The sequence below is a fragment of the Pochonia chlamydosporia genome, chromosome 2, assembly GCF_001653235.2.
Source record: "Pochonia chlamydosporia 170 chromosome 2, whole genome shotgun sequence".
Classification (NCBI taxonomy): domain Eukaryota; kingdom Fungi; phylum Ascomycota; class Sordariomycetes; order Hypocreales; family Clavicipitaceae; genus Pochonia; species Pochonia chlamydosporia.
Window position 1 is genome coordinate 4,579,249 of NC_035791.1, and position 24,454 is coordinate 4,603,702.

Sequence of the window (24,454 nt, forward strand, 5' to 3'; positions counted from 1 at the left end):
TAATTGGCTTCAAACACAGGCCAGTTAGCCCAGCTGAAAGTGTGCGCTCTTTGTATGTACTGTACGAGACTCGCCAACATGGATGGTTTTACTCTGTATGCTTTAGTCGTTTGTATTTGTTTGCTCCATCGTTAGTCCCTCGACTGCAACAGGTATGCTTGGTCCACCATACATACACCGAACACCAGAAGCACTTGGATGCCTCTGGCATGCAAGCATCTGACCACAATGGTTTTTGTGTCAGATCTCACTCATGTTGCATTCTGGTAGGTGGGACTGGAACCGAACTCCTGTCTGACTGATATCCTGTTGTTTGGCCTCAATACTTGCTGTTTTGCCATTGACGGAATGTGCTCCGAGATTGCTTGGTGGATTTGCGACTTTTGGTTCGTCGTGTGCTCGCATCATAGTTCTTGTCTGACGCGTGGTACCCAAAGCAATACATTTCTTTCAATCAGTTGAATATTTATTATTCCAATTGACGATTTTGCCATTTTCGGCGGAAGCGGGAAGTGGAAAGGAAAGCCACCTCGATTATCCTCTTAATGCTCAACTTGAAGTACCTTGTGACCCAGTTGTCAGTGCCTGTCGTACTTCAACGGTATAACAAAAGCAGGCTCATGCAGTCGCAAACAAATGGACATGGACCAATCTATTCCCGCAAAGAGAGAGCGTCAGAAAAAGTTCGACTTTTCCTGTATTTGTCCTCCAACATATCCGCACCTCGCACACGACAATGACCAGGCATGATTGTCATTGGTGCGCTGCACACTACAGCCAGAAGCCTCATGGGGATCCCCAATGAACCTGGAAGAACCAAACTGGGCAGCTGGAAGCCGCAAGCATATTTGGATGATTCTGGACGCTCGCTGGCTAGCCGGAGTGTTCGCGTCATGTACGTCAGTCGTCTGGCCGAATCTTGCCTTGTTCGGCGTTGGGCGTTTGAAAAGCGAAGAAGCAGCTTTGGATCTTCTGTTCCACTATAGCTCGAGAGCACCGACAATCTACAGCACTATACGGAGTACATTGTGCGACAGCTACTACAGTTCGATAGTTGCATTCTCTTTGTAGCATCGGTTTGGTAGGGATGGTCTGCACCAAACTTGACAGTCAAACGTTGTACACAATCCATGGTGGGATTGTACTCCGTAAAGGTTGGACAGACATCAACCTAATCTTTGGGGGTTTCTTGACAAGGAGATATCCGCATGCTCCTTCTTCCAATGGAGTGACTCGGAACTACCATATGGATAGAACCCCGTCCCGCTGCGTCAAGTTCGATTTAGCGGCACTTACCGCTAAATTCGGCAGAGCAGAAGAGTGAGATTGAATCATGGCGTGCAACTGCATGTATGAATAACGCCGGGTGTGTGTGTATGTGTCCACTCACATTTCAATTCGCCAGAAGGCAAACCTTTTCGGCTCTGAAGTCAGGTTATCTCGGCCGCTGGGCAGGCAATGCCTATTGCTCTGTGTCATCCCAAAGGGTCAATCAGCCTAGACAATATCCAATTCAATGACCTGTAAAAGCAACAAGGCGTACGTACCCCAAGTCGCAATTCAAGTGGAGAGAACTCGCGGTTCATCGTGCGACATGTACCAGATGATCAAAAAGTGAGAAGGCTCATACCGATGCATTTATGCCGGTATCTGGCTATGGTGAACTTGGAAGTAAAGATAGGTTGCATTAAAACGGATGTGGGATCATTAAGAGAGTTGAACTCCGAACTGTATCACGACACCTCGTACAGAGTCCATATTAGCGGCGTGCAGGTAGCGAGAAGTAGAGAATAGATGTCACATCTCATACGGAGTTTCATGGAGTTTTGATCCTCGACAGAGATACCACGAACCACAAACTTTCTGCCCTAGATATAAACTCGCAAACCAGGCGCAGTACGGCTTTCCGCCGACGTAGTCTCTTTCACCATTCGAAATAGTATGGGAGGGGTTCATACGCTGTGGATAACCTCAATAAGTCCAAACCTCTCTGCTCTCCCATTCAAATTACTGGTTTCTGTTCTGAAGTCAGCAAAATGCGCCGGCGGAGGCAGAAACGGCCTAGTTTCCGTGCGACATAATCATAAGCACGGAGAAGACCGCTGAATGATTGTGTCTGGTATTGTGCCGTGTTTGTGCCATGGATAAAGTTGCTTGTAGTACTCCGGAGCTTGTCATCCAGCACTTTTGCAGCCCTGTCGACTACAGAACGCAGATGCAAGCCGACCCGCCCCGCACAGAGTTGGTCCATTAATATGGCGATTGTGCAAAGGATATTGCCGCTTCCCACGGAATGCCCTGTGGTAGGGACCGCCATGTCTACGCCTCCAGCCAGTTATCATAATGTGAGGTGACTGAGGGCTGGCAGCCAAACCACATGGGACTGTGCATCCACTCCGTAGCCCTTGCTTGTATAGACGCCAAATGCATCGGCACTACCTGTGAGGACAGAGGGACAACCAATAAGCCTGGGTTAACTCGGGTGCCGCGAAAGTTCGAGTGGGTGTGACCACCTTGGCGATGGATGGCTGATGTTGGAGAAGTCGAGGGCTTCCTCGATGGCCAAGAAGTAGCCGTAGCAGCGTGGAAGCTGTAGCTGTTGATGGGCGCTGAGCGTTGAATGGCCTGGCCGACGCTGAGCGAAATGCTGCTGCTCCAAACAAGTTCCTCCAAAAAGCTTGCAGGTCGCTGTTCATACCAAGAACTCATACGCTTAGAGAAACCCTGACCAAAGCACAAGGTCGATCTGACAACTCACATGGTACAGAAACATGGCGCTTGAGAATGGGTAAGCCACGAGCCGTGAAATAACACCACAGACGAATCGCGCCACCGACTGGTTCGTCTTGAGCTTGGTATGAATACTAGGGAGTCGAGTGCTCAGTAGTTACAGTGCCAATTTTTCACTTCGCTTGACTCGAATTGGACTCAGCACTTGGAACTGGACTGTTTTGAGGATGGGCAGCCTCTCATCAGCCCCCTCCCTCCTTTCACTTTGAGCAGATATAAGACCGATTTCTTGTTTGGGATAGAAATGGACAGGATGACTCTGTGAATGTCAACCATAGACCCGTCAGTCTGGCCATGTCGATATGCACGGTATTGCTCTGTTCTCGTCGAGGTGATCCGATGGTGAGTCTCTGTCCACTTTCTTCCCTTGCATGAACAACTGGCTTCCTCAATATGGACGACCTGACAACAACTCTCGCAGATTGTTGTGGCTTCGTAGTCAAGCCGTGCTGTGAGCCCTATTAGTGATTTGCTTGATTTGCTTCGAGATATGTATGGACTAGAGGCCATGCACTTTCCTAAGACACCAGACTTGGGCCGGAAGATCCTACTGTTAGCTGCTGCTACCCAAGGCCAGATCCCATAAGTTCTTGGTCAGCTCCTTGAAGAGGGTGGGACTGTCTCTCCGTCGGCCACTAGCCCGCGACATGCGTTGCAGTTGCAGGCAGACCCCTGACATGGAGACAAGAGAAAAGGGCTCGATCCCAGATCTGGGGGAGATCGATGTGGCCATGGCTCCTGGGTGAGCAAGCGGGATGGAGTGTTGCTGAAAGGGTCTTCGACACGCTTGGTAGAGCAGGATACTCAGGCTGACAACTGGACGCTATATTTTGTGAGTTTAGTAACGACAAACATCAACACTTCCTTCAATTTGATAGATCCATCGGGGGTGACTGGCACCTGGGCGTGCCCATGTACTCTCCTGCACGAGCTCACAGTCGACCTGTTTTTCGCACCAGGGAGTCTGGTTTGCCATGGGTTGTGAGGGTCCTCTCTGAAAATGTTCCAACTGGGGATGCGCCAGAATGTGACAGATGACAGCTCTTGCCGTCCTTGACGAAGGCCTTGCTCAGACTGTACTCCATCCTGCCTTCCTCGTCTTGAGAATCAGATTTGTTGCCTTAGTGCCTGCCTTGGGCCATGGTCCCATTTTGTCACAAATCAAGAATGCATTGATCCTTCAAGTTCTCACATTCAGTGGGATCTTTGTATGAATTGATTCATGTCTGACACTTTCTCCGATTGCATCTCCATCGTTTGGTGCCTCTGAAATTTGGGCAAGCAGAAAGTCATTGCGGCACAGTCAACGGTCTTACCATCGCCCACCCCACCACACATCCACACCCGCCCGCACCTTGACAAGTAACAATTTGCGAGGTGTGTGTCTCAGCACGTTTTCTCGAAGGGTCGCGAACGGTCGGACATGCGCAGCCAAGGTTCACACTCGGCCACCAGCTCAGATGTTCGCCGTTCAGTGTTGCGAATGGAGCGTCAAGCCCAGCCTGTATGCAGCATTCAACTACCACACCACCCATCACCACCCTGGTGCCACTAACTTCGAACCCCCCGGCCATCCGGTCCATCGCCCGGCATTCTGAGCCAATACCTCGCACCGGACGATATTGAGCCTTGCCATTCCGTGCGTGATAATTTGCACCCGTTGGTGCCGCTCTCTCCTGTCTCCGTATTGGCGTCATTTCACCATCATTTTGTGGCAGTCTGGGTGGCTCATGGTTCGATTGGTGGCTGATAGCTCTTGGCTCTGTTCCCTGCCCATACTCTGCACAAAACGACTGTGCCGCCGTCACTCGACGTAGCTCAGAGATCTTCCAGCCTCTGTTGCTCCTCCATGAGCACGCCAAATGCTATCCTCCTCTACATTGTTGCCACCATCGAACATCAATTTTACCTCATATTACCAAGCCTTGAGGAACCGTTCGGCCAGTCTGACAGAATCTCCGCCAACGACGAGCTGCGCGTTTGCCTGAGTCTCTCTGCAAGTCAAGAAGGCTGCAGAGGCTGTGCGCAGTAGACCTCGTGCGACTTGAGCCGGCACAAGAACGGAGCAATGCCCTCCAACTGCTACCTATCCATTTGATACTCTCTGAATTCGTCGCTGTTCACTAGCACAAATTCTTTTCCCGCTCAGTTTTGTGACTCGTTTGTCCCCATAGCATATGCTGTACAGCTGGCTACTGGGACGCGTATCTGAAACTTCGATCGTTCTATGACCGAGCTGTTGAGAGACGGATCAATCCACCTTATTAGTAACATCGCCGACGCCATTAGGCAACAAACCAGACAGCACTGGTTGAACGAGTACCCTGATACATATTACCTGTCAAGTAACTCAGGTTGGAGAACCTTTGAGCTTTTTCAGTCAGCTGTAAGTTCCGCGGATCAGATCCTCCTTGTTGTATCTTGCACAGCGCCGCCTCGCCCCTATTCCTCCACGTTCTACGCAGCTCGTTCCTTTTCTGTGTGCCATTGTCAAATACCCGCATACACCACGGGTACCTCGGTGTACTGTTCCTAGTTTGCGCACATTCAAACGCAGTTGTTCGTTGCGCAGTAGGGAAACCATATGCTCTTTGCCTCCAGCCTGGCTTTATCGGAGCAGCTGCATCTAGGGGATTTGGGTAGTCGGATACCAGCCAACAGTGACGGAGCCTGCTTGCTAACACATTTGTTCTTCGTGTAGCTTTTGCCCCGTTTCGACTACGTCTCCGCCTCCTTCCGCACTCGCTCCGGTCCTATTTTATTATCACTTACCTGATCTCTCACCAAGCTGCACGTTCAAACAACGAGGGTCACACAAGCCTTTTCGTCACTTCGACAGATACGCATTCGTCATTACTATTATTTTTGCTTCTCTACGCACCAGCCACTGCGGGACCTTGGGGATAGCGCGATTCACTGGGAACGGTCTATTTCGCCTCTATTTGGCCTCCCCAAAACAATTGACTTTCTGAGTGAAATTGGGTATCTTGACCCGTTGCCAACCGACGCTCCAAACACACGACTGATGATGTGCCGGCTGTTGATCTTTTCAGGTTCTTGCACCAAGTGCGGCGAGTCACAAACGTGGGATGATCTTGGTCAGCAACTAGCCTGTTTACAAGCCAAGAACGCAGGGTGCTTCGGCCAATGCGAAACTGGCATATTTGCCGAACAACACGCATTTGACCAGGAATGTGACAGGTGCACCGAAGAAGATGAAGGGATAGGTGATGTTGGCGACGACGCTTTTAACGCTCCTGAGAAGCGAAGTGCTGAAGGTGACACAACGAGTCATCGCAAGAAGCAGAGAGTCTGAGGCGCATACCGTACTGTAGCCCATGGCGTACCGTATGGCTCTGAGTTTCATCAAGTTTGGGCCGGCGGATGAAGAGCAGTTTGGTGCCGAACCGTTTTTCCTTCTGAGCGACGATTACCAACGACCACCTTACGAAGCTATGCGTCCACGTATGACTTGTTTTTGAGGAGCATTGCTTTTCTTTGTCTTTACAAGCACGAATTATCTCCACGATGCCTTTGCGCAAACACCAAAAGAACTTTAATACTACGAGCGGATATGCATTGTTGACAACGGCGCGGGTGGTGTTCATTATCATTAGATGGGGTGGAGTGGCCTGTTCGCCTATGGCGACGGAGTTGGCAGCGGCGGGCGTTATTGGGAACCACTTATGTATAGGAGTTTGGCGTTGGATAGGAGTCTTTGCCACAGGTGGTGCGCCCCTTTATGTTGAATTGTTGATATTGTTATTGGGCCATCAACCGCAATGAATAGACATGGACGGAGACGGTCCCTTTGTTCTGGATCTCATGATCATACCATGTGATGCAGATGGCGAACGTCAAATGTTCTCCTGCATTTGAACACGAAAATTTTATGACATGGCCTGGCGCAGCTTATCGCGAGGACAACTATGACCTACAAAATCGCTTTCTTGCACGCTTGAGATCATTCCGCATCAGAGAAGTGGTATATTTCCTGTGACTCGCTTCATGGGGTCTTCTACGTTTCCAGGCAAGCTACACATATTGTATATATTTACCCCACTACTCTGGTATGCTGTGTAAGTATGCTATATCATCCTCTGATGATACATGCGACTGGGACATCTCCAATGCCTCCTCCTGACCTTACTAGGATAGAAGTCATGCATATCCAATGCTCTAAGCCACGGGCATGTTGAAGCAACCAACAAATTATGGCCCAATTCGGCAGCGAAACTGGCCAATTATTGTTGAACTCCTTCTCTTGTTGGCTCATCCAGCCACGACGTCTGAATGGCTTTCCAGTAACGTTCTGGCTCTGACCTCATAATTGCCACGTGTTTGGCCCCTACAAACTTCTCCAGTCGGACCGTGAAGCCGGCATCCTTGGCTTTCCGGGCATTATCCTCGACGTCCTGCCACAAAATGAGATCGTCTTCTGTGCCATATAGATACGTCCGCCTAGCTTCTCTAGCCAACAAACCTGGGGACCTCAGCGCTCGAGCATTTCGATTTTGAATAGCCGGAACTCGACGGAGGAAGTGGTAGAAGCAAACCATGGCGATGATGGAATGAACAACGGGACCAGACCACCATGGGAGCATTTGCATCAAGGCGTTGTAGGAGCTCATCCATCTGAAGTATCCTGGACAAGAGTCGAATACTAGGACATATCGTGGCAAGATGGGGGTGCCATGGGGTTGTCCGCCGCGAAGCATGTTACGAAGATAGCTGGCCGTGTGGATGCCACCATTCGAAAACATCTGAATAAGAACCTTTGGCGATGTATCGCCAGTTTCATCAGCTCTTTGTTGACGTTCTGACAAGTCGCGAAGGTATGGCAACGCAGGGGACAGATCGCCGCGTGTTCGCCAAGGGAACATGACGTGGGCAAGGGGGCATTGCGCAATGAGAATTCGTGACGATGGATATATCTTGCGGTATTGTAGAGCATATTTTGAAATATGGACTTGTCGTGCGCCCATCCATGACAGTATCAGGACAAGTTCAGGTTCGGAGCCGGGAATAGACGGTTCTTGGTGAGGATCATAGTAGGAGACGGCTGGACTGAGCTTCTGCATCCAGGACAGGGCTTGTTCGTCTGCGGCTCTGGAAGCAACGACTGTCTTCGAACTTGGAGCCATCATTGGCTGAGATCATGGATTGTTAGCCCGATGGTTATAGATTGGTCGTGTACACACGGCATCGGGACGTCTGGGAATAGCCTGACCAATGTAACAACTCCATCCACGTAACAGTGGCTAGCTCATGAACGAGAAACTTTGCACGGGACACTGGCAAAAATATGAGACTTGTGAATGATGAGAATAGTCTCTTCTGAGATACCAATGCAACTTGACACGTGCGCGCACAAGGAAAGTTTTAGCTTTCCCGCCCCCAACTAACAATGAAGGATTGACTTGTTGCGAATACTGCACTAAGCTGATGTGCGGCGCATTGGAAGCCATCGCATTTGCTGATGTGCTGCCGGGATGCCAGATGTTGCGTACCGAGGCTCCAAGATGCTGATCTGGATGCTGACTGGCTGAGAAGCCTAAAGGCTTCTCAAGGCGGCATTCGGGGTGGCATCGTTTCCCCGCGCTGCCGTCCGGCTCATTTGTCAAGTTCCAGCCTCCATGGTTGATTGTGGGGAAGAAGATTGGGAACTTCCAGGGGGTTGAAGCCGCTGGGTGTCCCTTTCCATCCATCCTTGCAGCCATGTGGCTCGTGGTGTTGGGAGAATGACACATGTAAAAATCTTTGAAGCTCTTCGATGCATGGTAAAGATGGACATTTATCAATACACATGTAGGGGTTGATTGCATTTGAACAAGGAAGGTATCGCATACCGCGTTGTGTGCTAAGATATATTGAGATGTCTTAGTGTATACTTGGATATATTGAGCTGTATTTGTGTATACTTGGATATGGGCAAGTGTTTTTTACCACAGACTGTATGTAGGGGTTGATTGCATTTGTGGTAAAAGCGAAAACACCGCCTGTACTCTGTGCTGACTGGCCAAACATGTTTGCGGTGGAAGAGGGTGAAGCGTTGTTCAGGTTACCACACAAAACCCGGTTGTGTACCAACGGCCATGATCAAGTTGCGGGTTCGTATGAGGTTCAACAAGGACGCTCGAGCGAGCCGTTTGTTTCTTTTACCGACACGATGTAGAACCATCAAAGGCGTTCGTGCTGTGAGACAATGGTACGCCCAGAAAGCTGTTGTGTCACACAACACGGGACTTACACAAAGGGTGATGTCTGTTGCGTTTTGGCAACCGAGACGAACAACCGATATTTGGACTACATCTTGCAATTAGCTATAATGCCCCTCTTTGTTAATGCCGTATAATGATGATGAAGTATTGCGACTATTGTTGGTCTATAAGGCACATAGACGTCTCAAACCGGGCGCCAGTGGGATCTGTGGTTTTGTGAAAGACTCAAGAGACCATTGCCACCCATTTCCCGTGGAAATCGGATTTCAAAATCGAGTGATTTCTGTTCCCTCGATGGCCCTTCGCTTACTTCCCGAGATGAGTGAGGCTGCTGGTACAAGGTGAACGCTGGCTGTGGATGTTCACCTGTGCTACCGCAGAGGAAAAAAACACAAGGTTTCCAAGATAAACCAATTAGACGTGGAAGTAAAACTTTCCCAACAGTGCAACGATAGTGTTCCGATCGTGAATCAGGAGAGATCAGCTCGGTGTGGACTTTTGTATGAAGTGTGCTCTGCAGCAAACTTATGTCGTCCCCCTGAGCTGATTTACAAAGGGAAGGAGCAATCCAGCAACTGCAGTCCTTGCCGTACACGTACGAGCTTCCACACGACTTAATTCTCTACATTTTGTCAGCTGTCCATGTTGATTTGTTGGATGGCTTGATTTCTCTCTTAAAAATCTTTCCTCCTGCCAACTAAAATTGTTGCATCCATCATTAATGATTCCTCATCCCCTCCCCTTACCTTACACTCTCTTTCTCTCTCTCTATTCTCACTCATTCTGTGTGTGTTGACACCAGTAGCCTCTTGACCTATATTCCGTTCGCCGTTCTACTCATCGCGATATCTGGCCACGATCCGCTTTTGTTTCTCTTGGAAGATATCGTTGCCTCCCCAAAGCCACAATTGAACAGTTAACTCTAAAGTGTTTACCTCAAGACCAGTAAACACGTCGAGATGGTCTCTGTTCAACTTCTCCTCTTTGCTATGGGGATGCAAGTTGCCCTAAGCGCACCCAGTGGACAAACAGATCCGCCCAGTCCATCCGAATGGGACATATCCAAGCCTTTGAACGGATTCACATTCCAAAGGGCAAAAGCTTTATCCGCCCCAACAGTTGACAAACCAACTCTACGGTATTCAAAGATTGCCAATGTTCAAGGTCATTCAGGTAGTCGTAATGCCGTTTCTAGTTTGAACCGAATTCTACGGACTCCGCCATCACACGGTCAGCATACATACCAAAACATCAGTACTGCTGGAAACTTTTCCACACAATATGCCATCCAGTGCGGGTGGGATGGTGCGCCCGTGTGGCTACTTCTCGATACTGGAAGCGCCGACACCTGGGCCGTTCAAAGGGGGTTCGAATGCCATGACTCTGATGGTTCCAAGCACAAGCAAAGCGCATGTGCTTTTGGACAGCCTCATATAAAGAAGTTCCAAAATGGTCCGATCGATGACCTCCACTTCTATTTACGATACGGCTCTGGCGAGAAAGTTCTTGGTCCAATGGGTTATGCAGATATCTCTTGCGGGGGAGTTTCCGTTTCCGGTCAGCAAGCTGGTCTCGCGAACTATACTTACTGGCACGGGAACAACCTTACTGTTGGGATATTGGGACTTGCTTATCCCTCGATCACGAGTGCCTTCTACGGCAAGATCGGGCAAGAGGCCGCCTGGAATGCCATCCAGTACGTGCCATTTCTGACAAATGCTGTAATGCAAGGAAGCATAGACCCTGTCTTCAGTGTCACCTTGAATAAGAACTCCTCAGATGGAATCATCGGTTGGGGTGGTTTGCCACCAGTGCGGACAGACACAGATACATACGCTGAGACTGAACTCATTATCGTAAGTGACGCCAGCCCTGTTTGGAGGCAGGTTTACGCCGAATGCGGCTGCAGCCCAACCGCAGGACTAATATGTTTCTACATCAGGCAAACCTTATTGGTTCGGCTGAAACAGCTTGGAAATACTCCTTCTATACGATTGTCCCAGATGGTGTAATCTGGGGTCAGAGCCGAGACAAGACAAAATTCCCATACATCGTGGATACTGGGACAACAATGAACTATCTTCCTCCTCGTAAGTCTATGGTGTCCATTGAGAATAATTTCAGATACATGAAAATGGTTTAATTGCTGACAAACGAGGTATAGCGTTGGCTGAGGCTATCGCCACTGCCTTCCAGCCTCGTGCCGTATACTTGTATCAATGGGGTTCTTACTTTGCCCCATGCGACGCGGTACCGCCTAGGTTCGCCGTAGTAATCGGAGAAGTAGAGTTTTGGGTCAATCCCGCGGACATGATTTTCCGAGATTTGATTGATCCGCTGACCGGATACTGTGCCATCGCCATTGCCAGCGGTGGAACTGGGCCATACATCCTTGGTGATGTGTTTCTCCAAAATGTCGTTGCTGTTTTCGATGTCGGAGGGGCACAAATGCGTTTCTACCGCAGGAATTAATTCGAATCTTGATGCGATAGAGGGAATCGGTTTGCTGCGACTAGAAGCTGTGTTATGGAAGGCATCGTAATGGGGAATCAAGCGTCAAAACCATGCATGTGTATTGTTCAATAGCTCACGCGCTGATACTCTTTTACTTTTTTGAGCAATCTGTGCATCTATTACGAAAGGGGGAAATATCAATATAAAGCTCTAGCATCGAGCAGGATTTATGGGAAGATGTTAGATGATACACCGTGCCGGGATCTCGGTCTCTCTCGGGATTTGCAGCATGTATACGAAAATTCGTCCGCCATGATGCACAATGCAACGTGTTCGTCACGGGATTGATTGCAACTCAGAGACTGCATTTCCCAGTTAACGAAGCTCGGCAGCAACTGTATCATTGACTTCTTGCGGTTGCTATTTTTGCGTCTAAAACCGCCAGTTTCGGAGGATTTAGAAGGAAATTTCTGGAATTCATCAGTGCAAATAGACTACCGAGAAATCCGGCTGGGCATTTGATCGATTTGATTGATGAAGGCGGCCCGTTGCTTATCGGCCTGGTGGGTAATCCATGTCAAGTCAATCTGGTCTGGTCAACCACGATTAGCTCCACCCTTGACAACCACTTTGGCTGCCCGATGGCGCAAAGCAGTCAACCATTGACCATCTGGTCATGTCCCCAGCCATGTCCGTGCCAAAACGCAGTTGAGGGCTGTGGGAACATTGTGATCTCCTATCAACACAGATTGTGGCACTGCACAGTTGAGTATCTTCACTTGTGCGCCGCGAACATACACACTTTTTCTTCCGCAAGAACATATTGCCGCCATAGAAGTCGACCACCGTTTCGCTACCATCAAACAGCAGCCGAGTTGGAATCTCGAACGCCGACAAGGCAAACATCGTCAATCCCCCTACTCACCGACTTCTGAGTTGCAAACATGAGGGGCGTCGCCGCGGGACCACCAACACCAAGAGACTCGCCGTCAGGCAGGGCTCGTGCCAATACGTGGAACTTCAGCAAGGTGAGTGCGTCATTACTTGTCATTCATGGGTCGATTTTTGTTTCGCAGGGTTTTCGACCAACCTAGTGCCTCTACAACAGGAGTAGTGCGAATTCTTCCGGAGACATTGCAGCATCAGTCTGAAGGCATTCTCAAGTGAGCTTCCTTCAAGCTCCATTGGCGGTGAACGAGGCAAATTGAGACGTCGTCTTAATATCTAGCCCATCCATGGACAGTGTCCCATGTCAGCAACAGCGTCTCAATCACTCGCTGCATCTGAATTGGCAGACGATATCGTACCATCCATCAATCAATGACCCAGGACATCGAACCAAGTATTTGATCTGGGATCGAAAAGCGTCTGGAACAAACGCAAAGCTCAGCCAGCTTTCTTCTGGCAATATCTACCAGAAGAAGCACCCACGATGGGCCAAACTTCTGCACTGGTCGGACAGTCCCGGAGCCAGATCCCCCCTGGTCAGGTTTCCATCGTTGGAACCTCCCATGCCTTGTTCCTGCAGCAAGGATGATTGATAGAATGGACGGACAAGGCTTCCTCCAGCCAACCGGAGAGGGGCGGCTTATTGGACCAGGCTCCAGGGCTCGATCCATGGGTAGACCGATGTCAAGTCTTACCGTTCTTGCATTTGCTGTAAGAAACAAGGGTTTTATTTGAAGCAAAACTTCAGATCAGGTGCCAACTTGGCTTCACCGACCTCATATCTTCCACGATTTTCACAGAGCTCTTTGCTCTAGCCGCACTGTACCTCCTAGTTTGCTTCCTGATGGGGTACCGGGACGACTCGGGCTGGCGGCGAGGCCAAAGTGGAGAAGACGAAGTTTGTGGTGTAGTCCCATTGTTCTTCCTCCACATTGGATCACCTCTCGTCGACTGTTTGCCAACTTGACCACCCCACCAAGCGGCCAAGAGGACAGACGTTCTCCCTCGGCTCAGTCGACGACATGGTTCATTGGGCGAGGGGGCGCGGTCTTCTGTCCAAGTGCAACAGGATGGCCACTGGAGCTTGGGAAGAATGAGGCGGGAAAATACAGATCTGATGCGGGGTGCGTGGATGGATATTGGTTGTCCTTCCTGTAAATGTGTCACCATCGAACCTCAATGGTCACATTCATCAGAAAGTAACGGTCAAGCCCGATGGCTTTCGTCCTTCTGAAGGAGGCTATACTTGGAACTTTTGGCAAAGTACTTGTATGCGTGGAACAATCTTGGATATTCCAGAATGCAGCCGAGTCTTGGATCAGTGACTGGCTCAGGGTCTAATGTCGAATCGGTTTGGCATGGTTCTCTCGGCCGTTGATGGTCTGGGAGAGTTCAACGCTCTGACAGGGCTGAAGACAAAGTTGTCCGTCCGGTACCTAGATCAATTGCCACCAGAATTTTGCTCTCACCCGGGTTCAACGTTTTGGAAACACTGCTATTCTGGCTACATTGTCTGGTGGTACAAGTTCAGAAAGATGCTGTGCCAACCTGATATGCGGGCATACTGGAAGGTGCAGATCCCAAGGATCAACTGCCAACCTTGAAGGGTCAGGTCACAACCCCACGTTCTGCTTCCCCCCCAGCATCAGCATCAAGGTGCATGTGGATTGAGCCTTGGCTCTCGGCTCTAGTGGCAGCCACCAGACTGGGCAATGTCGAGTCAATTGCAATTGACTGGTCTCACCTGGCACTTTGCGCCAGTGACGCCAGTGACGCCAGTGCCCAAAGTACACAATGGCGATCTATTCGATTCATCAGTGGTCTTGTCTGGTCTGGCCAAGTCGAAGGTGCAGCTTCCCCCGTCGTGGCAGCAGGACAACTAGTACTTGACCAGTTGATCAGTGTGGACAGAACATTGAACGGTCCAGATGTCCTGTCTGGTTCAATGTTGCCTGGCAGTCCGGTCTGGTTCATCTGCGCAGACGCCAAGTTCCCCAGCTCTGCCTTCCCCATTCTATTCAGTCGTTGTACCGGCTGGGTCGCTCCTGCTCAGCCTTGGCCCGCTGAATGCCAATTCGGAAGGCAGTCCCCTCGCTGTGGCCACTGAGTTGCCCCCAAACTTGGGCCCCCGCTGGCGCTGAAAAATTGAGTGCCTCACGCGATCATCGACTCACCTGTCACCTTGACTTCGTCACTCCAAGGCGATTCCCTTTACAAACCCGGCACTGTCCCGATTTTGACTTTTACACCCAAATTCTACCCGACTTCACACAGCTCGCTCATCTCTCGTCTCTCTTCCTCCCTCATTCATCTTTCTATTAGAATTTGCCCTGTTTTCACCTTCTGTCAGGATTGAACCCGTCCCTCTTCTCTTGTTCTCATTCGTGTTTGTTCCATGGCCCTTTTGTGCTGAACGTCTTTCAACACGACTGGATGCTCGAGTTTCTTGTCTCGTCAACCTCCGTCGTGCGCTGGCGCCACCTTTTGATATTTCACCACCGTTACCATGCCGTCTAGAACTGACAATGGAGTTGGTGTCCAGGTGGAGGACACAAAGATATGTGTAGTTATGGTTGGACTCCCAGCTAGGGGCAAAAGCTATATTGCACAAATAGGTAAGCTTTAGTCTCCGCAAACTGGTCTCATTGTATCGCTTCTCTTGGTACGACGCAATGCCAATTTAACCCCAAATTCCGTTCTGCCTACTTGTGTCACCTACATGGTGGTTCTTTTTCTTTTTCTTGGAAGTTCTGGCCAGCTAACAGTCTGTCGCAGCTCAACGCTACTTGCAATGGTTGTCCATACCGGCGCAGACATTCAACGTCGGCAACTATCGGCGCAACGATGCGCCACAACCCACCGCAGACTTCTTTGACACCAACAATGCCGAGGGCGAGCGGAAGCGCCGTGCAGCAGCAGAGGCTGCTGTAGCTGACATGCTCGCTTGGTTCCGTACCGGAGGCGTCGTTGCAATTCTGGATGCCACCAATTCTACCAAGGAGCGTCGGAAATGGGTCAACGACATTTGCACGCAGCATGGCATCGAGGTCCTCTTTGTCGAAAGCAAATGCGACGACCAAGACATTATCATGGCAAATATCCGTGACGTGAAAGCCACCTCCCCAGACTATCGCGGCCAAGATCCCGAAGCTGCTGCTCAGGACTTTCTGAACCGGATCAGCAATTACGAAAAAATTTATAAGACCATTGACCAAGATGGCGACGAAGACGATTACACGTACCTTAAGATTATGAACATTGGAAAGCAAGTCATCATCAATCGCATTCAAGATTACCTTCAAAGCCGAATTGTCTACTATCTCATGAACCTACACATACGTCCTCGCTCTGTCTGGTTGTCTCGTGTAAGCGCCCTCCTGTGCACAACAAAACGTTGTGGCGTAAAGTTTCTTTGTCGATCTCGCTAATTCCTTCGACCCTTAGCATGGCGAGTCCCTGTACAATCTGGATGGTAGAATTGGTGGAGATACCTTGTTGTCCCCTCGAGGTGAACAATATGCGCGGAAACTACCTGAATTAGTACGAAAATCTGTCGGGGTAAGAATATTCTCACAATAGTCTCGTGTGCCATTCAATTCTTTCATGATCTAACAGCATTTCTCAAGGACGATCGGCCGTTGACTGTCTGGACGTCAACACTGAAGCGAACAATTGCTACGTCGCGCTTTCTTCCGCTACACTATAATCAGCTGCAATGGAAAGCCTTGGATGAACTGGACTCTGGAGTATGCGACGGACTCACCTACCAGGAAATCAAGGATCGGTATCCTGAGGACTTTGCAGCTCGCGACGAAGATAAATACAACTACCGGTATCGGGGAGGAGAGTCCTATCGGGACGTGGTTATTCGTCTAGAGCCAATCATTATGGAATTGGAGAGAAGCGAAGATATTCTCATCGTGACTCACCAGGCCGTACTGCGATGCATTTACGCATACTTCATGAAGAAGGACCAGGCCAAGAGCCCGTGGATGAATGTCCCGCTGCACACACTCATCAAGCTGACACCGAGAGCATATGGAACCGAAGAGATCCGGTATGAAGCGAATATCCCCGCGGTAAGCACGTGGCGTGGAAAAGGAAGCACCGCAAAACATGAGAATCCTACTCCCGAGAGCCTTTAAACGCTGCTGTAGAGCAAGAGCAAGAGCAAGTCCGTGTATACCGCGGTGACCTGCATTCATTTATCTCGTCGGGAATTGCAGCATGGAAAGAAGATAGCCGCACGCAAAGCGGAATTGGATATGGGCAATGACGGTAGCAAAAAGGCAAGTATGAACGGAATTTAGCATTATTCGGACAAAGGGCAACTCTGCTCCAAGGGCTGTTTGTACAACAGACGATGAGGAAGACTGCATGGATGCGAGCATTTGGCAATGAATAAATGGGCCATGGGGTCTTGACGGAACAGACCGTGGATATGTCCTATTCTGCCTACATTTTTCTGCGTTTCATTTCTGTGGTCGGTCCGAATTTTGGACCGTGAGCGGGGAGTATCAGGGGGAAGTATCACATTATACCACCATGCAGAGGCGCCACGAGGATTCACATTTAGCTTTATGAACAAATCATTCAACTCTCACGCCCAATCAACCAATTTTACGTGCCGTGCTGTGCGCCAGTAAAAATCCCTCTGCCAAATTTTCAGAGACACGCGGGAAGCTTGTACTCCGCCGGTCGCTGATGAACAGCCGGTGCAAGTGACTGAGACTGTTGTGTCGATCAACTAACTCCCAGCTTGTCACTGCCAAAACCAGGTGTGACGCGCTGGGATAAGCAAATCGTGCAGCTCACTCAAACTGTGAAAGGAGATATATATTTTCCCGCCTTTGCCTCAGCGGCCAGCCGTTAGAACTTGTCTCCAAAGACTATCCGTTTTCCCCTTAACCAAAACCTCACCAGCAAAGTTGCGTTAATATTACGTCGATGCCACCTTCGCTATTAAAAACAAAATGTCTTTCTATTTCCAACCTCCCATTTTTGCTGTCCAGCCAGCCACATACGTGCAACCGGTGATCTGGATCCCAACTTCCAGTGTTGTACCCTCATACACAGTTGTCCGGGTCCCTACAGCAGTATACACCACGGCTCCAGCCGTGACAGTTTGCCCTGCACCTATCGTAAGTGCCATTGCCTTGCCTAGTCCCCAGATTACAGATTTACGGATCAGAATTATATACTACGGCGATGATACCCGTCGAAAGCTGTGGTTTCGTGCCACCGACGCTATTTATACGAAGATGCCGGAGCGGACGCGACTGAAGGAAGATATTACCCGTTGGGCGAGGCAGCAGAATCTGAGGGGGGTGTGGCACCATGCTAGGATGTTTGTCATGCGAAGCGGATCAGCTTGACTGGTTATTGATTCACAGGTAGGTCCAGTGAAGAGTGATGATGCACTGCGGGTGATGGAGCTTTATCATGGTCAGCCGTCGGAGAGAGATGTTGCTGAGGAGGAGATGAAGGACGGATTGGAGATGAGTTTGGCTGGTGGACATGGTGTTCTTCTGACGGCTCGTATGGATGAGTTTGTTGAAGGCGAGAGGGATGTTGCTGGTGTGGAGGATGACGGCATCTTGCATGCCATGAACCTGATGGGCATGTTCAAGAGGGTGAAGCTGTGCCTTTGTCGGATGCAGAATCTCCAGCTCTTGAAGACTCTGGTATATGATTGCTGTAGCAGGGTCGGCACCAGCATCTAAACAAAGAGCAGATGATGCAAGACAGCTGTAAGAAAGATACACCAGGTTTTCTTGGGTGATAAATGTCGAGCAGTGCAGGGCGAGGTAGCTACTTTATACCATCGACAGTCACATCCACGAGAGAAACAACGACAGAATAGTTGGCGTATGTCATTCAATATACACCGGCAAGGGTTTAATTATAAGCACATGAAAAAAAAAAAAAAAAGAACTTGCTAGTAACCAAACAACACCAAAGTCCACGCCCTTCATGAGCCCCTGCCTGAAACAGTTTTATATCGTACACAAGGATTTTCAAGAACAAGTCCCATTACCGCCGATTATGAATCTCCGCTCTCCGCCCGCCCACGGTTCGTCTTCGACTTTTGTTCAAGCGATTTTGTGTGATGCTTTTGTGATTCGTCGAGCTTTCCACCCTCGCTCTCTCTCTTTGTGTATAGCCGCGTCTCCCCTGGTATATCTGGTTGAAAAATCTTGCCACGAAAGCCTGCAAAACACCAGCCATCGTATGCCAACCTAAACAAGTTGGTCCTCACTCCAGACTCGTCGCATTGCGGTAAAAAGAAACAACCAGATCGCACATTCATGATATCATGTAGCCACTGCTGCACATATCCCCTCCCAAATTCGTAGACTTGGACTCGACAAAGCTGCCCATGCGCTTAAACGCATGGCTGGTCGCCTGGGTATCAGTCGAGCAAGCCATGTGGAGAGTGGCATATCATCTCGCGGGAGGCAAAAAAAAAAAAAATGATTACAAACGCAAGAAAACAAACACCTAGCCCTCGGAGTGTAACCATCTGTTCAAACAAGAAATAAAAACACTCAACCAATGTATGCTGGTTTTGCCACATTGGCTCTCAAAACGACATAAACAGATTGGCCAGCCAGGAATCAACCAAGCACCGAAACGGACGCCGCCATGCTACATGAAACATAAAGAGAGCATGAATTATGTTATGCGCCTGACTTTCCAACAGAGCTGTTGCAAGTCAACACGACGGGAAATCTCATGAAGGATTTCCTTTAACGCGCTTTGGCATTCGAGGAGTAGGCGGCTTCCCTCTGCCTACACCGTTGACTTGCGCGCCACCTGGTGTGCCTGCTCCGGAGCCATCGTCTTCCGTCTTGACACCTGACGGTCGTCGGCGCTTGTTGGACGCTGGTGAAGTATTGGCGCTAGGTCCACTTGAACTAGTTCCTTGCTGACTAGGTTGAAGTTGCATGCCAGGCGCCTGCATTTGTCCAGGAGCTGGGCTGCCGACGTGTGGTGATCCAGGGAGGTTCATATGTGCGGCTGCTGGACTCGCGCCCATCGGGAACTGCCCAAAGCTCGGTGTTCGGGGACCGCCTTGGGGCATTGGCTGGCCGTTCACTGACTGAGCCTGTCCGTTGATAAACGTTCCGACGTATTGCTCCAGAGCAGCGTAAGGCCCAACGCCGGGATTGCCTTGGCAGAATCCGAAGAGTGGGTGCATTTGACCCATGACCTCGACAATCTATATTCAACTGTTAGACGCCACGAAACGAGGTGCCTATGCAGAAGTTGCCTTGGGGCCGCAAGACTTACCTCTAAGAATTGATGCACAGCCTCGGTGACTCCTTTGCTGTTAACGGCCTTATCAGGCAAGTCAACGAGGACTTCCGGTGGTTGCGTCTGCGGTGACTTCAGCTGCTTCGCCTTGCTCTTCTTCGACATCTCAGGAGAAGTTTTGCCGTCTTGAGAGTTGACTTTGTGCCATTCTTTGATCCACATGTGGGCAGGCTTGGCAGCATCGATGACTTGCTTCCTTGATATGTATTCTTCGTGTCCGGTGGTCACGAATTCAAACAGTTCGATACGCTGTTCCCCATCAAACTGAACTCGGAGAGTGCCAGTGGCGACGAGCTATGCTTGGTTAGTTATGGTTCCTCGATTTCATTTCTTCCCAACAAAACTGTGACGTACATGTGAGCCGGCCTCGAACCAGTAAACAAGACTGGCCCTTTGATTCTCGATGCAGTGACCTTCGCCAGGCATGGGACGGTCAGTGAGCCCCTTATCCATAATCAGCTGCATACTCCTGACACCGCTACTGAAATGCGTGTGAAAGTAGCGAGCAATGGCCGGGAAAGCAATCTCATATTGCTTGTCGGTTGACTCATCGCCATCGTTTATGAGGACTGAATGACGTAGAAGGCCGTGGTTAGAAAAGAACCTCGCTACAAAGCCATTCCAGTACGACAGGTCGTCCTTTGCCTTGGCCCCCTTTCACATGGTTAGCTTCACAATGGTCCAAATTGCTCCTTGTTACTGCGAGATCAACTTACGGGAAATCCACTCAAGTGTTCGGAAAACTGCATCAACTTCAAAAGACATTGTCCTTTCAGGCCCTCTCTGCGCTGCGCCTGCTGAAACATGTTGTTCGACATGGCCAACTGTTGCGCCGCCGCAGCCGCAGCAACATTCATTTGTGGTGCTGAGCCCGGGCCCTGTTGCGGCTGACCAGGCTGCTGAGGTTGACCTTGAGGTTGTTGTTGCTGCTGCTGAGCATTCTGTGTCTGCTGCGGAGTCGGTTGAGACGGAGTAGGTGGCGCGGGCGTTTGGGCTGGCGTCTGCTGGCCGCTTGGTGCCGGAGTGCCTGCTTGAGAGCCTTGCTGAGGTGTCTGTTGAGCTTGCGGTCCTGGTTGCGATTGCTGAGCTTGACCTTGTGCCTGCGGTTGGCCTTGACCTGGTTGACCGCCTTGTTGCGGTTGGCCCATCTGGTTCTGTCCAGCAGCTCCCATTTGAGCCTGTTGCTGCTGCTGCTGTTGTTGTTGCTGTTGTTGTTGCACATTAGCCATACCCTGAGCATTCATTCCCATCGGCTGTCCGGGGTTTCCAGCCATTTGCTGGTTCTGAGCAGCTTGTTGCTGTTGCTGTTGTTGTTGTTGTTGCTGCTGCTGCTGCTGCTGCTGTTGTTGTTGCTGTTGCTGCTGGAGTGCGATATGATGAGCCATGATAGCTTGGGCTTGTGGGTGCTGGCCCTACGAACGGGAGTCAGTCAAGCTGAAAGGCGAAGACAAGCGTGAGTGTCATGGGTATAGTGACAGTTTTGCTTACAGGTCCAATCCTTCCGGCCTGGCGAAGCTGCTGTATCTGTTGCGGATTGAGCTGGCTTAGTTGCATTCCCATAGGCATGCCATTGACGCCGACTTGCATGTTGGCTTGGATAGCCTGCTGGGCCATGAAAGCCTGTCTCGCCTGCTGCTGTTGGTGTTGGAGGAGTTGCTGCTGGCGCATAGCGGCCATCGCGCTCGGGTTGTTGACTAGAAATACCGAATAGGTTTAGTCAATGGTTTCTTCCGCAAGCTCATGGTCATTCCACCAGCAGGTGGAGGGAGAGCACTTACATTGATTTTGCAGCTGCTGCTGGTGCTGCTGCTGGAACATTTGCTGCTGGGCAGGATTCAAGTGCTGTAAGGCATGAGCATGAGGATTGGCACCTGGTGGCATCGCACCCATCAAGGCAGGATTTACTTGTCCTCCTGGGCCAACGGCCATGTGAGCTCCAGCGAACTGCTGCGGCATTCCACCGCCAGGTGCACCTTGTGCAGAGTTAGGAGGCATGCCAGGTCCCATGGGGTGTCCGGCGACGCCAGGATGTCCCATCCCAGCGGGATGCCCTGTGAAGTTTGGGCCCATACTAGTTGCCATCATCTCCTTGCTATTCAAAGCCGGCTATCCACGGACGTGGATATCGACAGGCGACTGCGGTGCACAATCGCATGCACATACGTCAGGAGTCGGGTACGAAGGGATTGGCGTCGAAATGAGCGATCGATAAAGTTTTGTCGATGAAGGTGGGCGCCAGTCAGTATATCGCGTCGCGGATTGAAGGCGGGCGACGTTTGTGTTCCAGCGGGCGATGTGGCGGGAGATGGGGCGGGAGGTGGTGGTTCAAGCAAAAGAAGACTGGAACGAATTAAGAGTAACAAAGGATGAAGAATGCCTCAAGGCCCAACAAGCTCCAGCGACACGAAGTCGAAAAAGCCCAAACGTACGTCGATGTCAGGCTGGCGCGCTCGGTGATACAAGCAACGCTGACAGGGGACACAACACGGCGTAGAAAAAGAGGCTCGGAGACAAAAGGCTCTGATGCGAGTGGCCACCACCAAGGGTGAAGGTCCGGTCTGCAGAGCACAGTTGGCGTGTTAATGTGTCCCACGGCGAGGATGATTATTTCTGCGCGCAATAATAATCAGGAAGACGGCGATGATGGGTCGAGGTCGGGACGCAACGCTACGGTACGCAAAGCAACGCAACGCACCGTGGACAGGGATCGTCGTGCTGGGTCAAGTTGCTCTCCCAAAAGAGCTTTCGCTGGGTTGAGAGTGAGCGAGCGAGTGAGCGAGAGATATGAGACTGGACTGGATGGGACGATGGGACCCCCGGGGAGCGCTGGTGGTAGGTAATATGGGGCGGGCGTTGCTGCTTTCTAAGTTCAATGTTGCTTGTGGTCGGTCGATTTGTTTGCGCGCTGCGCTTCGGCCTCTTCAGCGTCAGCCAAGCTCCAACAGCTGCAGTGCAGAGCGCGCTTGATGCGAGTCGGTAGATGTCCCGGCCAGCTCGTCTACTCTTTTGGTCTTGACTTTCAGTAGATGTGCGATGTGTGAGGGTTGGAGAAAAGGTGGTGTTGGAATGGGTGCAAGTCGGAAGGATCAGACAATGTCGGGGGGTCAACCGGTCGCAACACAGCAAACTCAGACTGGACTGACTGACTGGGTGACTGGTGACTGGTGTCTGGTGGTCCTCGATAAGTTATGGGCCAGGCCAGGCGGAATGGAAAAACGGATATGGGTCGAGCAGCCCAAGCCAGCGGGAACTGCAAAAATGGGCGGCGAGACGGACGTTGGATCTTCCCACAAGTCGTCCTTGGGAGCGTGGGAGCGTGGACGCGGGAATGAGAATTGCAGGAAAGCAGGGGCTGGTTCCACTTGAAAGTGGAGATATGCAATTATACCCAGACACTCTGCATGAAGAGCTGATAAAATAACTTGGACAGTTTAAGTAAAGTTTAAAGAGAAAGCATGTCTAAGTGTTTCAGTCGAGTACAAATGAGTGGCTGGGCGTAATTGTCAAACCGGACTAGCGCAAGTGGACCTATTGCATTAATAGATATATGCATATATCAGAGTCCGTGGCCTCGATCTGGCGGCCAAGTTGGAAATTCCAAAACTGCCCATCCGAGGGATTAAAAAAAGAAATTATATCCGCGTCAGTGATGGCGCAAAAAAAAAAAATTGAGCATAGACACAGCAAATCATGTCGTAGGCTCTTGTCTTCGAATTTTTCTACAGGGTCCATCAATTACTTTCGACTTCCTTTCATCAAGATGAAAAATGTCACTCTGTAACATTGTATCCACGTACCGGGCATGCAGAGCGCCACTATTCTTGGTTGCCGCCGCTAAGGCTCATTTCCAAGGATTCGCGTCACGTGCAAAAGTACAGTGCGCAACCGTGTGGAAAATTTTGCTAGCACTGTTATCTAATAACTTCCGCGATGCGGTGCAAAAAAAATAAAATTTCCTCTCCATGCACTTTCCTGCAGTTCAAACAACAACAGCTTCTGCACTCTTGCATTCGCACCGAACCGGAGTACTTTATCGGCCTTGGATATTGGCGTACTGTTCAATTCCATTATTACGGCTTTGTTTCGAGCTGTTGATGGGCTGGGCTCGGTGTGTTCTGCAATAAGTCATCAGTCGCTGTTTCAGCGTTGTGAACAGAGCGAAATGGTCAAGCAGTTCATCATACTAACTGGACACGCTCCCAGTCATGTCTACTAGGTAAGCATACTTTGCTGCATTCGTCATGCCACTCCCCTCCACATCTTCGGATGATGACACTGTTTTAAACGTCTTCTTTTCCCAACCGATTCGACCATGAAGAAGTTCAGTCTGTTCGGGCCTAAGGCCTGTTACTTGCCAGTATTACCTGTCTGACTTCACTACTACACACTGTTTCCTGTTCATACACTCCTGGCGGACGCAGAAGCTAACAAGTGTGTTGTCAGATGCCTCCTTTTTCTGTGTTCGGTTCAACTTCAGTCAGAACAGTGCTGTCGCCAAGCGTGGTGTGCATGTCGTAAATTGTGAGTACCAAAACATCTTTGCATTGATCCCCCTGCCGCTATTTCTATGATGAAATTTTCCACTTCATTCGCAGTTTCCACTCGAGTCCCATTGAGCCTATTTTGGGACAGATGAGGGTTAATGAACTTCCTTGGATGTCTGATCTTTATCAATCCACAACTTTTTTATCATCGTTGCCAATATGTATGACCAATTGGCTAAC

General features: G+C 50.2%; 9 protein-coding genes across 9 annotated transcripts; 3 read left to right on the plus strand and 6 right to left on the minus strand.

Moving 5' to 3' along the window:
• Positions 1-652: 652 nt before the first annotated feature.
• VFPPC_17506 (hypothetical protein) lies at positions 653-895 on the minus strand (the record flags this gene model as incomplete). The annotated part of the gene is made up of 1 exon (XM_022429209.1): positions 653-895. The coding sequence occupies one exon, from the start codon at positions 893-895 to the stop codon at positions 653-655; it is 243 nt and encodes an 80-aa protein (XP_022285764.1).
• A 1,107-nt stretch (positions 896-2,002) lies between these two features.
• On the minus strand, positions 2,003-2,709 carry VFPPC_15658 (hypothetical protein; the record flags this gene model as incomplete). Its single annotated transcript, XM_018293411.1, has 2 exons — positions 2,003-2,325; positions 2,370-2,709. 2 exons carry the CDS (start codon positions 2,707-2,709, stop codon positions 2,003-2,005), a joined length of 663 nt encoding a protein of 220 aa, XP_018147642.1.
• A 4,325-nt stretch (positions 2,710-7,034) lies between these two features.
• On the minus strand, positions 7,035-7,934 carry VFPPC_03458 (indole-diterpene biosynthesis protein PaxU; the record flags this gene model as incomplete). The annotated part of the gene is made up of 1 exon (XM_018282957.1): positions 7,035-7,934. The coding sequence occupies one exon, from the start codon at positions 7,932-7,934 to the stop codon at positions 7,035-7,037; it is 900 nt and encodes a 299-aa protein (XP_018147644.1).
• A 2,036-nt stretch (positions 7,935-9,970) lies between these two features.
• VFPPC_03459 (aspartic-type endopeptidase) lies at positions 9,971-11,483 on the plus strand (the record flags this gene model as incomplete). The annotated part of the gene is made up of 3 exons (XM_018282958.1): positions 9,971-10,867; positions 10,954-11,101; positions 11,176-11,483. The coding sequence occupies 3 exons, from the start codon at positions 9,971-9,973 to the stop codon at positions 11,481-11,483; spliced, it is 1,353 nt and encodes a 450-aa protein (XP_018147645.1).
• Positions 11,484-12,778: 1,295 nt separating this feature from the next.
• Positions 12,779-13,084, minus strand: VFPPC_17505 (hypothetical protein; the record flags this gene model as incomplete). Its single annotated transcript, XM_022429208.1, has 1 exon — positions 12,779-13,084. The coding sequence occupies one exon, from the start codon at positions 13,082-13,084 to the stop codon at positions 12,779-12,781; it is 306 nt and encodes a 101-aa protein (XP_022285765.1).
• A 73-nt stretch (positions 13,085-13,157) lies between these two features.
• On the minus strand, positions 13,158-13,583 carry VFPPC_17504 (hypothetical protein; the record flags this gene model as incomplete). Its single annotated transcript, XM_022429207.1, has 1 exon — positions 13,158-13,583. One exon carries the CDS (start codon positions 13,581-13,583, stop codon positions 13,158-13,160), a length of 426 nt encoding a protein of 141 aa, XP_022285766.1.
• Positions 13,584-14,073: 490 nt separating this feature from the next.
• VFPPC_17503 (hypothetical protein) lies at positions 14,074-14,520 on the plus strand (the record flags this gene model as incomplete). The annotated part of the gene is made up of 1 exon (XM_022429206.1): positions 14,074-14,520. The coding sequence occupies one exon, from the start codon at positions 14,074-14,076 to the stop codon at positions 14,518-14,520; it is 447 nt and encodes a 148-aa protein (XP_022285767.1).
• Positions 14,521-14,919: 399 nt separating this feature from the next.
• Positions 14,920-18,136, plus strand: VFPPC_15660 (fructose-2,6-bisphosphatase; the record flags this gene model as incomplete). The annotated part of the gene is made up of 6 exons (XM_018293413.2): positions 14,920-15,028; positions 15,189-15,778; positions 15,858-15,971; positions 16,040-16,492; positions 16,571-16,706; positions 17,811-18,136. 6 exons carry the CDS (start codon positions 14,920-14,922, stop codon positions 18,134-18,136), a joined length of 1,728 nt encoding a protein of 575 aa, XP_018147647.2.
• Positions 18,137-19,146: 1,010 nt separating this feature from the next.
• VFPPC_03461 (PtaB protein) lies at positions 19,147-21,800 on the minus strand (the record flags this gene model as incomplete). Its single annotated transcript, XM_018282959.1, has 6 exons — positions 19,147-19,635; positions 19,707-20,024; positions 20,085-20,384; positions 20,447-21,142; positions 21,219-21,424; positions 21,509-21,800. 6 exons carry the CDS (start codon positions 21,798-21,800, stop codon positions 19,147-19,149), a joined length of 2,301 nt encoding a protein of 766 aa, XP_018147648.1.
• Between the last annotated feature and the right edge of the window lie 2,654 nt (positions 21,801-24,454).